Raw genomic sequence first — 16,024 nt, 5'->3', positions numbered from 1 at the left:
GGGCTAGTCTAAAGTCTGGAGCATGTATACAGCTCAACTGTTCATTTAGTTAGCAGTGATGAGGGTTTTATGCATGTGTCGTGATCTCTGGGCTTGACAGATGGCTAAGATTATACGAATAAAGCTTTGAGGGAAAGAAGTCATGACATAGGATCACAAGTCAGGGCCTGCGTGCAGGAAATGTCTCTGGGCTGTTGACTCGCAACCAGTTTCCCTCTGAAGTCAGAATCAGATTCATATGGTCATGCAGCCTGACCAATGATCCGAGATCATTACCCCTATTCTTAAAGTTTTATGCAAGCCTCTTGCCACATGACCATATGAACTGCATTATGACTTGAGAGGTCAATTGGTCCCAAAATACAACTGTCATTTCAGATATCCTAGATGAATACAGCCCCTGTTTTGTGGTAGTTAGCAGTGTTCTTTCAAGCTCTTTAATCAAATTGTTTTTTACAACTTCTTTTACAACCGTAGAAGGAGAAGAGAACGCTGGATTGCTTTTTATAATAGGAATTTGAGTCATGTGCTCTTAATTGAAGACCCGTTTTCTCTTTTTACCTCCCTTTCGACCACTCCCCCCCCCTTTTAATGTGCATGATTACCCAGTTTTGTCCTTTTGCCAGGGCATCATTAACAATTTGTTCTTAATATTCCTGCTTGTTTAAATCAAATTTCCACAAATAAATTACATCATTGTCTCCCTCTCTCCCTCTCTGTCTCCTTCCCTTCCTCCCTCTATCTCCTTCCCCCTCCTCCAGAGGGAGTAACAGGTCTGAAGGAGCTGGCCTTCCTGCGGGACCTGGCAGAGCAGAACTCGGTGAAGTACGGCGTGGACCGCATCTTCGACAGAGACCGCTCCTCTGCGGCATCTTCGTCTGGATCAGCAGGAGCGGCCATGTTGCCCGTGGTGAAAGGCAGCATGATGGTGCTGAACCAGCTGAGCAACCTGGAGACCACGGTGGGCCGCTTCTACATCAACCTGCCCAACCGCATGATCGACCTGGCTCGCTTCAGCCTGCCCTACGCTGACCCCATGGGAGACGGTGGGTGGTCTGGACCCAGCTGGACTGGAATGAGCTCAACCTGAATGGACATTGAATGAGATTTATATTTTAGGCATTCTTTTCCAGAGCAACTTAGAATGAGTTGAATGTAATGAAACTGAATTTAAATACATTTTTATTTAATTTTATTTAGATAAATATGAATAAACAAGTAAAATCGACTGATTTTACTTGTTTATTCTTAACAAAACTATATTAAATTTAGCTGAGCTTATCTGAACTGCATAGAAAAATGAAATAAGTTTAACTGAACTGAAAAAAAAAAAAAAAAAATGAAATGAGCTTCACTGAACTGAACTTGATGAAATGAGTTTGGCTGATCTGATGAATTAGCTGAGCTAACCTGATCCATACCTAAATTAATATATATAACGAACTAAAGTGAGCTGTTGCATAAACTTGACTTTGATTCTTCTTCTCCCTCCAGGTTTTATTATGACTGTGAGCCGGCCGTGTTACTTTGGTAACCTGCTGCTGGGTGTGGTCGGGGTGGATGTGAACCTGGCCTACATCTTAGAGGACGTCACCTACTATCAAGACTCACTGGCCTCATACACCTTCCTCATCGATAACAAAGGTCAGTCACATAGACTGTCACACTGGTAGTAATAGGCTCCAGTGGAAACATTTTTGTTGGGCCCCTCACTCATCCCACGTATAAAAACATCCATACTACCATATTCTTTATCATGTAAAAATTAGTAGGTCTGTCTGTCATAGAACAGACAGTTGTGAAAATGACACCCACAGGATACTTTGCCAACTCACCTTCCTGATCAGCACCACGGACAGCAGCGGCTGTAGGTATACAAGCTAATAAAGCTTCAAACCTCAATAGCTTGATCTCTTAATAAAGCCAATTTCTTTCCTATATATTGCCTATTGCTCAGTATTCCATGTCACTCACAAAACAAATGATCATCAGGAAAGAACATGTTATAAGACCTATAGGCCTACAGGCGCGACAGACTCCAGAACTCTACAAAACATTGCTGCACCTATTTAGAGTATGACTCTACATCGGTCCTAGCCACAGAGGAACTCTCCAGCTGGTTGGAAAAAGGATGTATATTGGTGTTCATGTTCCTCATACACATGGAATTACGCTCTATTTTGTCTGTCTCGACTTCCTACACAGCCATTATCCCTTATTAGCCTTAATTGACATCTTCCAGGTAGCACTGGCATTTCTTTGGCGTCCGATTCTGTTTCGGGCCATGCCTCGGTGCGTCGCCACAGCACAGGCTGTAGCACTCATGTCCGGTGTTGGTTTGTCTTGGCCTCAGCGGAGGTGGTCTTGACTAAACCGCTGGTTCAGTACAGCAGGTTAGTTGTGTCCTGTGGGCTGGGAGAGCGGAGCCACTGATGGAAAGAGTTTGGCCTGGTGGTACCATGGCTGTATATTGCTTCCCCTTCCATCATACTACTAATACTGAGAAGTATTGGCTGCAAAACTGTAACACTGCCCTTTGTGACACCATCCTAGTGCCAAGGTAGCAAGGTTATTGTCGTAAACTTTTATTATTTTGTTGTATGTTTTGTATTAAGGGCATAAATGGTTCATTCTATACCTAAGAAAGAAATAAAGTAAAATCAATTTAAAAAGTCCACAGCACCAATTTTTTTACCATTACAACTAAAGTTTGCGAGTGGATTTTTGCTGAGAAGTGAGTGGAGTTTTGTTCATCTGCTATGCCATTCAATGAGTCTCTTTTTTCCCTCTGAAAAGTTTGTTATTGTAATAAATATGCCATCAAATTAGGGCTTATTACTGCACCGTGCTTATTAGTGCTATTTGGTAAACGTTGACGAATGACTCCCATTAAAGTTATTAGCTGGCATTCAAGTAGTCTGCTGCCAATTAGAGTTTAGGTAAACACGCAGCTAACTGGACGCTGCCAAACCCGGGGAAAAATAGCAGCTGAACAAGTTTTTAATATTTTTGCATGGGGAATGCTTGGTTTATCTTATCTTGCAAGTGATGTGTCCACTTTTTGAGATTGTTTAGGTATTGAATAAAACAAGCAAACCTGAACTTGCTCATGTATAATTTGATATAGATTTATGTATGATTTACATTAAATATTTCATTTAACAGATGTGGATACAGCACTGGGATACTCAGGGATGAGACTTTTCAGTTTATTTGAGGATTTCAGTTTGTTTTTTTTAACTTACAGCACACACTAATTTCTAATGGGCATTCCTGATTTCCTGCTTGGTCCTCCATTATATCCTGTCCTTCTGTGTGGTCCTGGTCCCATCCTTATGTACTGTAGTCTGCTGTAGTTAATGAGGTCAGAGATGCCAGGGATTCTCCTCCAGGAGAGTGAGACGCAGCACCTGCTGCTACCTGCTGCTTCCCCAATACACACACACACACACACACACACTCTCTCACCAAATATACCGCCATGTGCGCACACATGCACGCAAGCCCACATACAAACAGTGTATCAGAACTGTGTAATAAGCCAAGACGCTTTGTTTGTTTACTGTCTTTCACACACATGGCCTTCACTCCCCATATTCTTAAGGGCTTTCTCTTTGCCAAAGTTGTTACTGCTGATATTCAAGTCTGTGTTTAGAGGCTCAAACAAACACCCACACACACCCTCTGGACTCGTCAGCACTACCGCAGTCACTAGAGCAGTTTGAGGGTTTGATGCCTTACTCAGTGGAAATTCAGATTTTGGGGAGAGAGCAATGTTGTTTGAATACCACTTTACTAACTCTCTTTCCCTACTGGCCCGTAACAACTTGTTGTTTTTATGATGTGTGCAGGTCCTCATGTTTTTGCTTTGAGATGTATAGGCAACAACTAATGCTGTTGTTGTTGTTGGTTGGTTGTTTTCCCAGGTTACACCCTGATGCACCCATCACTGACGCGGCCCTATCTGATGACAGAGCCTCCCCTGCACACAGACATCATCCACTACGAGAACATCCCAGGATTCCCTGCTGTCCGACAGAACATTCTCAGGTGAGGAAGGAAGAGGAGGGTGTGTGCAGGGGGAAGATGAAACAAAGCTGCACTTTAAATAACAACTTTAAAGTTGACTTCATTTTCACACGCCATGTAAAACCACAATTACCTCCAGGTATATGTACATATGTATATTTTCTGTGTGTTTTTGTGTTGCTTAACGCTGTGTGTTTTTGCAGTCTTCCTTTGGGCAGCCAAGTCATCGCTGTGCCAGTCAACTCCTCTCTGTCCTGGCACACCAACCGACTCAGAGACCCGAGCAAGGACGCATACAACGTCAGCTACGCCTGGAAACTGGTATGTAATGGTAGACAGCTGAGACTCTTGCCAATATGTGACCCATGGGCACTTTGCTTCACAGTCCAGCACTTTGCCCTCAGCCTGGCTTGCATTGATGTGTGCACTATGTTAGGTAAGAGTTAAAAGTTGCGGTGTACTTGAGGACCAATTCTCAAGTCTTTATCGCGCACACACATTTGCAGCAAACACACACACACAGCATATCTTAAGATCCAACGTCAGCTTTTCCTTTTGACCTCGTCAGGTTTGTATGTCAGAAACCTACTAGCCCCAACGCAAGTTAAACTGCCGCCTTTGTTTTGCTCTATTTAATCATCTGTTCATGGTTTAAATGTTTCCTAAAGGAGAAAAGGTCACATAGAAATAACTGCATGGAGGAATTGAATGAATAATGCAGTAGGATACAATATTTTGCTGCCAGGTAATGCTTAGGTCTTGTATTAAAACAGGGGAAGGTGGAAATTAAAAACTGTGAATTGCTCCTACATTATTTGTCATGTGGATGGCAATAGGCTGGGGCAGATGGGAGCAGAAAGATTGTAGAAGCACAACAAGCATGGCCTGGACAATGCCTATCTACACTCTTCTGCTCTCTTCTCTCCACTCTCTCCTTCTCTATCATACAGCTATCAACAAGCAGCATAGAGATGTGTCTTTGTGTCTCCCTTAGACCAAGTGGCTCCCACCCACCTCCGCCACATTAAATTAGTCAGTGTAATAAAGAGCAAGCGCTCCCACACCCAAAAACTGTCTATCCCCAGAATCTGCTTTTCCTCCCAGGCCCAGAAGTGTCATGTTTTAGGAACAAATGGCAGCAGGACAGCAATAACATCACGCCATATTTAGGCTTTTTGCTTTTTGACATTTAGATTTTTTGGCAGGAGTCAAAATATCACACTTAATTTAGGCATTTCATTTTTGGCATTTTTTTAAAAGCTTTTGACATTTTGTTATTTAGCAGAGGCGCTAGAGTTCAAACACGTCACCTTTGCCATGACTTTGGCGGCTGTCTCCATTTTTTTTTTAAATTGATTTTCCAGAGTCAGAAAATGGTGAGCTGACCTAGAAAGCATCAGAGTCGGGAAGAGTCTCTTGCCTTTCCCACGCCGTTCTGTCCTTTTTTTAGGCCAGATAATGTCAATGGGACCTATTTATGAAAAGCTCATTTTGACAAATGTTATGCTCCTCACCAAAACCAAGACAAAGTTGTGATGTCTAAAGAAATGGGTGTTGATGTTAAAATGAGCAGTTTATATTGATTTTCTCCAATTTTGGAGAAAGAGATATATCATTCCTCTGTCTGTCTGTGTGTGCTATACTTCACTGTATCCTCCAAACTCTGTTTACTATATGTTTGACAGTTAGCATCAGTGGGCTACTAAGCCTATATAGCATTTGGGACCAAGCTAGCCCAGTGTGTTTCATTTAGAATCGAGGGGTGAGAACAGCAGGCTGCAGCCATGTCTCAGCACCATTGTTAAACCCGACACATTCATCTCCTCAACAGAGCTGGGGAAGACTCCTGGGGCCCATAAAACACAGGCTGTGATGTCTGACACTAAACACTGGAAAAGAGGGCAGATAGCAGAAGGGAGTGTGTGTAATGTCACTGTCTCTGTGGCTCCGAGTTCCTACAAAGAATGTGGGAGTCGAGCGTACGAACTACATCAACACCCAATATTTTATTCATCGGCTCTCTCTGGTCACCAAAAGTAAATTTGTAGTAAATTAGTTTTATAAATCAGAGTAAATTCCTGGGGAAAAGCATCATTGAAGCATCATTAGTGGAACATTTTCACTTCACCAGCTCCATTGTCAGTGCTTATACACAGTTGCTGTTGACGAGAGCACAACTCTGCAGCATCATGAAATGTTTTTGCACATGCACACAACATTTACCATAGACATCAATGCATAAAGTTGGGGGTCGCAGCAATTTCCCCAAATCAATATGCCAAAAAAGGAAGAAAATCCTTATTTCTGCTTCTGCTCCTTCTAGGCTTCTTCCCAACACTCTACAAAATTCTAATCTCTGGAGTACGTAAATCTTTCTCTAAAGCGTAACTTGAGCCCCCTCCTCCCCTGTTTGGTCTTCTAGGTGCAGGACACGTCGTTCATCCTGTGCATTGTGTACGTGCAGCCGGAGATCCCTGTGAAGCAGCTGAAGAACCTGAACACCGCTCCCAGCTCCAAGCTGCTCTACCATCGCTTAGACCTGCTGGGCCAGCCCAGCTCCTGCCTGCACTTCAAACAGCTGGCCACCGTCGGTACGAAAAGCAGAAAGAACACACACCTGGGATGTTCTTATTTTTTACTATTAGTTTTGTTTTGGTCGTAATTTGGACTAGGTTATTGGTCAAAATTCCACGACTATTGGCAGACTACATACCTCTTATCTGTAGGCAGCTCTACATTTTGATTAGTGTTACACCAGTATTAGCGCATTCATATCTCACTGCCTCTCTTTCCCCTTGTGTTTGCTCCTCAGAGTCTCCCACAGTGATGTTGGCAGCTGGTAGTTTCTCCTCTCCCTATGAGCACCTCAGTCAGCCAGAAACAAAGCGTATGGTGGAGCACTACACCGCCTACCTGAGTGATAACACCAGGCTCATAGCCAACCCGGGCCTCAAGGTACGCAAACACACACGCACACGCATGGCAACACACATTCACCTCATAGCGAACCCTAGCCTGAAGGTGCACACACTCAAACACACGCTGCACATTGTCTACCTGACAAACGCGTGGCTTGCAGCCAGCCCCGGGGTCAGGTTACACATATGGCGCGCAGGCATGCATGCAAATACACATACTCTTAGATGCAAATATGCACACACACACACACTGTTAGTAGTCTCCCAGGACAGTTCCACAGGACTTTTTCATGTACAGTTCAGTTAGAAGTACTGTTGCATACTTTTAGAACGCAAGACATTTTTAAAGGATTTTTGTCTCTTATCTTGGGCAAAGCAATGACATCACCACTTTTTGGGACTGCATACATTACACTAATATCCACATATTTTTCCACCCAAATGAAGCTCTGCATCTTTAAGAAGGGGAGAAACCCCCATGTGGTTTTGGCAGTCTGTGTGCATTCCTGTCCCCCTGTTTCTCTCTCTGTCTCTATGTCTGCTTGTGGTCGGGGGGGGTGGGAGGGGGGGGCGGGTTTAAAATTTGAACCCTAAGCCCCAGTCCCAGCTCTGATTCCCAGGCTAGTCTTTAAAGGCCCCCTCCAGTGACCTCATCACCCCTTTCCAACTTCTAAGCGTCTATGAAAGTGGCATAGGGATGTGATTTTTCAGGGTGTTTTTCAGGACTTTTTGGCACAACCAAGTCCCATTCATTCCTAAATAGTGGTTTCTTGTTCTTGCCTTGACACGATCTATCTACGATACTATCTTCACCAGTCATAATCTCAATTATAATGCGGTTTAGGTATGCAGGGGAACTATGGAAGTTTGAATTGTTAGAATCGTTTGAACAAGAGTCTCTCCTTATTTCTATTTTGCTTTCTCTTTACTATTTTGCCCTCTTGAACTGTAGAAAATTTCAAAATTATTTATGGGACTTTTCAGTGTGACCCTAAATTAATCCCTGTTTGTTCCCTCTTTTTTTTCTACTCCTTCCTCAATTCCTCTCTCCCTCCCTTGGTTTTCCCCTCTCTGTCCCTCTTCATCCCTCTTTCCATCCTCTCCATCCCTCCATCCCTTCCCCTCTGCAGTCCTCTGTCAGGAACGAGGTTATGGCGACCAGTCACGTCACGGATGAGTGGATGACACTAATGGAAATGAGTAGCCTCAACTGCTACATTGTGCGCCGTTACATAGCAACACCCAATGGGGTGCTCCGGATTTACCCGGGCTCACTGATGGACAAAGCCTTCGACCCGACCCGCAGACAATGGTGAGGTTTACTTTGGAGGGTGTGAAGGGGGGGGAAAGGGATGGGGGGGGTTGAGAAGTGTGTGTCTGTGTGTCTGTGTGTGTTTTAGGGGAGCAGTGGGAGGTATGGGAGGTAGGAGTTCAGGGGAATGTGTGTGTATGTGCCAATGTCTCTATGTGCATGTTTGTCTTTGTACTTTAAAATAGTTCCCAGCTCTTATGGAGTGTTGGAGTTTGTCCTGTAAAGTTGTTTTTTTTTCTTTAGTCTCTTAGGCTTAACAGTGAATTGTAAAGAACTTTTACTTTGCCAATGGAATATTTCTGTAAATGCCTTGCCACATTTTTTTTCTTCATCGTTTGCTCTCAAATTAAGTGATTAAGTTTACCATAACCCACAATTTTTTCCCTAATGTTTCTAGTTATGCCCACATTTTGTTCCCTAATGTTTCTAGTCATGCCATTCTGACATGGTGTGTCTTTCTCTTCAACACATTTTGTAGAGCTCTATCATTGTGGGCACAAGGTTTTATTCAAATCATCAAATCATCACATTTCCCCCATTTCTTTGTGTGTCTCCACTTTTCCGCCTTACAAATGGCAGACAGCCATGCTTTAACTGCAAACAGTATTGACCTTATGAAGTGACCCTTGACCCTCTGCCGGTGTGTTATGTAGGTACCAGCATGCTGTGGCTAACCCCGGCCTTATCACCTTCACTGGGCCATACCTGGACGTGGGAGGAGCTGGCTACGTTGTCACCATCAGTCACACCATCCATGCCTCCAGGTAAGATTTTTACCACACACCTGTGGAGACCAAGAGGCCCGTTCAGGTCAGGTCAGAGGTGGAGACACTCCTCTCCTCTGTACCTGTGCGCTGCAAATCATGTCTGTTCATAACTAAGCAGTATCTAATTACATAATTAGCAGTAAATAAAAGGATCTGTTATTGTATTTAACTTTAACAATGAATCTTCTCACCTCAGCTGTGAGTTTCCAACGCCCACAATCCTTTTCTTGTATCCAGAGCTGTATGTCATCGCCACAAATGCGCCATAGGACTGTATAGAGTCTGTTCTGCTTTAATTACAAATTCACCAGTTGCCACGAGAGTGAACAGGACCGCTAATGGCAGCGCAAACTATGAAATTAACAGCCCTTGTTATTAAATATTGCTCATCAACAGATTTGATCATTTTTCCTGTTTTGAGCTGTATGAACCCAGACGTCATTGTGGGCCATTAGGCTCTGAGCCCGGAAGTCGCTTCAGCCAACCCTCGCTATCTCTGAAGACAGGCGGTAATTTGAGAAGGATTGAAAGGGAGAGGCTTTGCCCATGTTGGCTGCAGGGTGGTTTAGTGATTAGGGAGACTGTCCTTCAACCAGATGGCCTGGGTTCAAGCCCAGATGTCTTCAAGCATCTGCTCTGCCAAAGTGTCCTTGAGCAAAGACACTGAATTGCCACCGGCTCCATGGGTGCTGCTCTGTAGCCGAGCCTGCGCTCTCTTTACTTTTTCCAGTTATTATTAGAAGTTATTCTTATTGCGATATGTGTTTTCTGCACAGCCTCTTTTAGCTGAGAATTGGAGGTGGTGACTGTGTAACTGGGGCTGGGGATTAAAATGTAGTCACCTTATCCGAGTTTCCAGTTCAGTGAGCTTAAAATACAACTTGCAAGGATTGCCACAGCACCGTTTACAGCAATACAATGAGAACTCTTATCTATGGTCCGTACACACACACACACACACACACACACCTAGTATATCGTGTTTTTGATGAGTCAGGATTAGTGTGTTGTATACTGGCTCAGTGAGCATATCATCCTGCAGTCTGTAGTCTGTATAAACACTGATCTCAAGTGAGTGTGTGTGTGTGTGTGTGTGTGTGTGTGTGGGGGGTGCGTTTTGAGTGTGTAGTGTTTTGTGTGCGTGTGTGTGTGTAGATGTGCATGTTATCCTACAGAGCCTGTGGGCCAGTAGACTGCTTTCAACACACAGCTCAATACACAGATGTACACAGCAAAGTCTATTGAACAGAAAAGTTTTATATTTTTTTTCTCTCTCTCTCTCTCTCCCTCTCCCTCTCCCTCCTCACATCTCCTCCTCTCTCCAGCTCTCAGATGTCCTCTGGTTATGCGGTTGCAGTGATGGGTATAGACTTCACTCTGCGCTACTTCTATAAGGTCCTGCTGGACCTGCTGCCTATCTGCAACCAGGACAAGGGCAACAAGATCAGGTAGGAAGAAGATGGACGGGACTGCTCTCTTCTCTTCTCTTCTCTTCTCTTCTCTTCTCTTCTCTTCTCTTCTCTTCTCTTCTCTTCTCTTCTCTTCTCTTCTCTTCTCTTCTCTTCTTCCCTTCTCTTCTCTTCTCTTCTCTTTGCTTCTCTCCAGTGCTCTTTCCCCCTTTATTTATCAGGAGGGTGGATAAATGTCTGTTTTATTGAGGCAGATTTAAACTTGCAGAGAGTGGGGGAGAGAAGAAAAAGGAAAGAAAGAAGGAAGAAAGAAGAGATGAGCTGATTATATTGGCATTCCTGGTGGAGATGTGGCATTGCTGCTGCCTCAGTCCCGCACACTTTCTCTTGTCTTTTTATGGGTCCCTCTCTTTGTTTTGTTTTTTTTCCTTCTTTTTTTTTCAACCTCTCTCCCAGTCCCTTCTTCCCTCCATTTCTCTCACACACTCTTACCCTCTCCTTCTCTCTCCTTCCTTCTTTCTTTTCTGTCTCTTGCTGTTCAGGGCCATATAAAACAGGATTAGCCCAAGGGGGCGCGGGGGAGAAAGGAGCAGTATTTGGCAGAATGCTTAAGGGAGTGGAGGGAGGTTGAATGGAGCAGTATCTGGCAGATGGAGCAGCATGTGGCATAGGGTTGAACTGGAGAGAGGGTGAATTGAGGGCTGGGAAGAAAGAGGGGTCTAAAAAACAGTCATGGACAGTAGTATCATGGGATGTCATGACAGACGTGGGGGTACAAGGCATAGTGTTTGATGATCCACAACACCCCACAGTCATCAACCCCAAAGAATTACTAATGTGTGTGCGTGTGTGTGTGTGTGTGTGTTGTAGGTGCTTTATAATGGAGGACAGAGGGTACCTGGTGGCCCATCCAACACTCATTGACCCCAAAGGTCATGCCCCCGCAGAGCAACAGCACATCACACACAAGGTAAGGGACCTGTACACACACATACACACACACACACACACTGACAAACAAAATAACGTTAATCACACAGATTCTCTCACACACACCTATGAGCAAGCCCATAGTGAAAATGCTCCCCACAAATGATGCAGCGCCCCCTTTGGGCCGGTATGAGACAACAATTGAGAGACAAAAGCCTTCATTTCTAACAAATCTAATAGGGGGAACTTATATGTCTTCAAGACATTTGTTTCTTCTGATGAATTGCAGAAGTGTACCAAGTTTAATGACGGTAACTCAAACAAGACCAGAGATTTGCTCGTTAAAACTCAGCAGTTGGTTTCGCATAGACCCCCACCCCAACGCTGCATATCAGTGGCAAGGCACATCATACAAGCCAGTATTTTCTGAAATATGGCACATGAATACCGAATAAATGCATGCATTGATTTCATTGGAGATTACAACAAACAAGCAAAAACATTACACACATAAACACACAGTTACTCCTACACCCATACCCATAACACGCAAACACACGCATGCTCATAAACACACACTTGAATGTTACCTGTTAATTTCTTTGTCAGATGTCTCAATTACCTGTAACTCACTTTGTTCCTCTTTTCACTTTTTCCCCTATTCCTCTCTTTCTTTCTCTTTCTTTCTCTGTCTTTTTGGTGGCAGGAGCCGCTGGTGGCCAATGACATCCTGAACCATCCTAACTTTGTCAAGAAGAACCTGTGTAACAGCTTCAGTGACCGCACTGTGCAGCGCTTCTACAAGTTCAACACCAGCATAGTGGTGAGTCATAGATAGATGGATGAATGAATAGATAGATGCATAGGTAGATAGAAGAATAGCTGGGTTGATAAAAGGATAGCTGGATGGGAAGACAGATGCAGACAGACAGAAATACCCTGTCATGCATACTACTAGACTGAAACACACAACCAAGCACAATCATGACTATCTGACAGTATAATGGCGCCACCCTGCGGTCATCCTTGGCATTACAGCCAAGAAATATTCCAATTTACAGTGACTATTACAATTGCATGGTGTCCATGGATACTTAGAAAGTCTGAAAATAAATTATCACAACTTAAAGCCTTAAAGGTATTAAAATGTGGTAAATAGAGTTATTAGAGGTTTTTTCACCATGCAATGCCTGGTTTCTTGGCTCTGCATGCTCACTCTTAGATTAATACAGATCAGGGTTAACATAGTACTGCAGAACATGATTTTGTTTTTTTCATCGTATCTGCTTTACTTAACACTTCATGCTCCTTACCACTTAATTAACTGTTGTCCTTTTTCTTATAGTGCCCATTTATAGTTTCACGATTTTCAGTTGTAAATGGGCTGGTTTTATCTCTTTAATTAGGCTTTTAAATTGGTAAATTCAATTCCAGATAAAAAAGGTATTAAAAAGTCCTGAATTTGCCTTTCTGAAACCTGCAGATACCCAATTAGATATCATGTTGTTTCTCTCTCTCCCTCTCTCTCTCTCCCTCCCTCCCTCCCTCAGGGCGACCTAACCAACCTGGTCCACGGCAGCCACTGTTCTAAGTACCGTCTGACCCGAATCCCCGGCACCAACGCCTTCGCCGGTATCGTCAACGAGACATGTGACTCCCTGGCCTTCTGCGCCTGCAGCACCGTGGACCGGCTCTGTCTCAACTGCCACAGGTCTCACACACCCCCATCCACCCACACACACACTACGGTTGTCCCTACCTATTTAGGTGACATGGTTATTTGTGCATGGGTGTCGCTGACATCGGATGATATCATCAGATGCTACAATTCAGAAGGCACATCTTTACAGTTTGGGAAATACCATGAATTTGTTGGCAGTTTAGATGCAGGAGTACAGTCATCATTATTACAAATTGTGCAAATTAATTACATATACAATCAAACCATGGTTGCATAGTCAATCAGACAGACATACGGCTTATCAGATATTCTCATCAGTGTATTTCTAATAGTAAATTCCTCAGACAACAAGCAGTAACTTTTGTTTTTGTGTGTTGTTCAGAATGGAGCAGAATGAGTGTGAGTGTCCATGTGAGTGCCCCCTGGAGGTCAACGAGTGTACGGGCAACCTCACCTATGCTGAGAACAGGTCAGTACAAAACATGTCTGAACATGCACATCATGGACGTTTGAGAATTTTATTCCAGACAGGGAAAGTCAGGGAATTTGATAAAAAATCTTTGAGGAGGTCAGGGAATATAAACGGGTCACTGGGTCAGGAATATACCAGAATGTATTTTACAACTCGCTTCAAACATTCATTGCATTAGATGGTGGTTTTCAACACAGCAAGTCCAACTGTAGTGGAAATCACCCCTTTCCAACTTTTCTCTGCTGAAAAACAACATTAACGAACCAAGAAGGAATAACCAGTCAGCCAGTCGGTTGAGATTACAAAAGAACATTTATTGAATAAATGTTCAATGATTACTATACGATACGATTAAGATAGGAAAGATGGTAATTTAATAAGCAATATCCATGTCCACCTCATCTTCAGCCTGTGGAGGATCCACCTCCATTGGTTTGCAGCTGTAATATGACTGGTTGAGCTGTGCAGGGTCCACCTCCATTGGTCCACACTGGTCATGGTAAGAGAGGCTGGTAGATGGTACAGAGTAGTGAGGACTGTGTGCTTGTCCATACAGGTGGTGCTGCAGGCTGCTCGGCCATGCAGCAGTTTTGTTAGTTGAGGGATGCAGAGTGATGCCGGGCCTGAGGATGGCCTGGTTGACCACTGGGTTAGATGGAGCAGAAGAGACTCCCACATTGTGATGAGTGAGGTGGTGAGGTGAGGAGAGGCGGGTCGGGTCCTGCTGGTTCACCCGGCCGTGTTTCTTAGCTGACAGGACCAGAGGGGAGCCGGCCCGCTGTCACTTGCTGGCCACAGGATCTGGAGAGTCACTGCTCTGGGACAGGGATACTTTGGCTCTCCGCTTTATCTCCAAGTGTTTCTCACAAGAGATGAGATTCACCTTTTTGGCGTTGGAATGGCCTGAAAGGAGAGACTTGGTGCTCCGCTTTACCAGAGTGTGAGGAGAGGATGAAGGTTGGGGAGAGGCACCAGCTGAGGACACAAAACACACCGTTATATTTTACAGATACTACAGTAAAATCAGATTTATTAGGAACAAATATAACCTTGCCTTTTAGTCTAATTTACACATTGATCCTCTTATGCCATGAAAAATAGAAGATAACAGTTTCATTTGAAACTGCATTCATTAGTTTGGCTGCAGAATGTACTTATTTCACATACATATCAGAGTAAACAAACCTGTAGGATGAACAGCCAGATGAGACATGTGTAGTTTAGTAAAGTATTTCTCTCAGAGACGATCGTCACTTTGTGTCAGATCAGGCAGAAAGTTGGATGTGGACTGACAAACATTTCAGTGTCTCCTGAGGTCTGGAATATTGATCCTTTATGGCAGAATCCTTTGGTGGAGGCCTTCATTCTTCATGTGACATCATTATAGTGTTTGCCTTTTTAATGACTTTATATATATATTACTCTTACTATTAAATTCTGCATTGCTAATGAAAAAAAGGAAAAAGTAACTCAAACAAAGGTTTTCAGGCACTTAGCTTTAGTGGATACTGGCAAATGGTGCCTTGTTCAATAAGTGAACTTATCACTTATTTTGTTCTTCACAGTGCTTTTGGGTACAGTGGTGATGCAGCTAGGTATGAGATTTAGCCAGATACCACAAGTTCCCATAATCACAGTAAATAAATAAAAGATAACCCATAGGATAATGACCCATAACTCATGAATGCATGTGCACACTCACATACCAACGCTCTACCTACCATGGGTTGAAGTGAGAGAGTTTGGACAGCAGTACAGAAACGTATATGTACGTGTTGTATTTAATATGCAGGATTTTTGTATACATTCAATTAAAATTACCCAAATTTCCATAAGTTCCTAAAATGGAAACTTACCCAAGGAGTTTCTAAAGTACCAGCGTTTCTAAAAATGAACAGCAGTATTACCTCGCTTTACAACCCTAGGCATGTATGTAGTGTGTGTGTGTGTGTGTGTGCGTGTGTGTGTGTGTGTGTGTGTGTGTATGTGTGACCATGTAGCAGTAATAGAGCTGTCAATCACAACCCAGGTAGACACAGTTTTCCCATGCTGACATTTAAGAACTAGAAGGAAAAGGACAACTGGAAATGTTTCTATCAAAGTCAAAAATGAGTCTTGCCAACACAAAGTCAACTTTGCTCTTTCTGATCTTGCCATAAGGCAAAATACACATCCTTAACCTCAGATATTTGATATTTAACGTCCCTCGGATATATATTCAACACTTTTTGTTGTTTTAAGTTAGTAGTATCCCTGGTAAACGACCCTCCCCTTTCCTCATGTTTTCATGTTTAGCTGGAAATGCAGCTGTTTCCCAGCTGACCTGTCCCTTTCATATGTGCTTTCATCATGTTCTCTAGTTATTTGCATGGTGGACATGTTTGTGCACAGCCTCTGTTTGTCTGTGGCTCTTTCCTCACGTTTCTCTCTCTCTCTCTCTCTCTCTCTCTCTCTCTCTCTCTCTCTCTCTCTCTCTCTCTCTCTCTCTCTTCTTCACCCTCCCTGA

At 43.5% G+C, this 16,024-nt stretch overlaps 1 protein-coding gene across 1 annotated transcript in view; it reads left to right on the top strand.

Annotated features, from left to right (window-relative positions):
* cachd1 (cache domain containing 1) overlaps positions 1-16,024 on the top strand; it is a 95,079-nt gene that overhangs the window by 63,980 nt on the left and 15,075 nt on the right. Inside the window, exons 9-21 of the mRNA XM_078285807.1 lie at positions 762-1,046; positions 1,495-1,644; positions 3,927-4,050; positions 4,233-4,350; positions 6,452-6,620; positions 6,842-6,984; positions 8,078-8,259; positions 8,913-9,023; positions 10,352-10,474; positions 11,306-11,405; positions 12,072-12,188; positions 12,916-13,076; positions 13,429-13,515. Of these exons, the coding sequence (XP_078141933.1) occupies positions 762-1,046; positions 1,495-1,644; positions 3,927-4,050; positions 4,233-4,350; positions 6,452-6,620; positions 6,842-6,984; positions 8,078-8,259; positions 8,913-9,023; positions 10,352-10,474; positions 11,306-11,405; positions 12,072-12,188; positions 12,916-13,076; positions 13,429-13,515 (1,870 nt within the window). The remainder of the gene's footprint in view (positions 1-761; positions 1,047-1,494; positions 1,645-3,926; positions 4,051-4,232; positions 4,351-6,451; positions 6,621-6,841; positions 6,985-8,077; positions 8,260-8,912; positions 9,024-10,351; positions 10,475-11,305; positions 11,406-12,071; positions 12,189-12,915; positions 13,077-13,428; positions 13,516-16,024) is intronic.

This window comes from Centroberyx gerrardi, chromosome 9 (assembly GCF_048128805.1).
Source record: "Centroberyx gerrardi isolate f3 chromosome 9, fCenGer3.hap1.cur.20231027, whole genome shotgun sequence".
In the NCBI taxonomy this organism is placed as follows: Eukaryota; Metazoa; Chordata; class Actinopteri; order Beryciformes; family Berycidae; genus Centroberyx; species Centroberyx gerrardi.
This window is presented reverse-complemented; position numbering and strand designations above follow the sequence as displayed.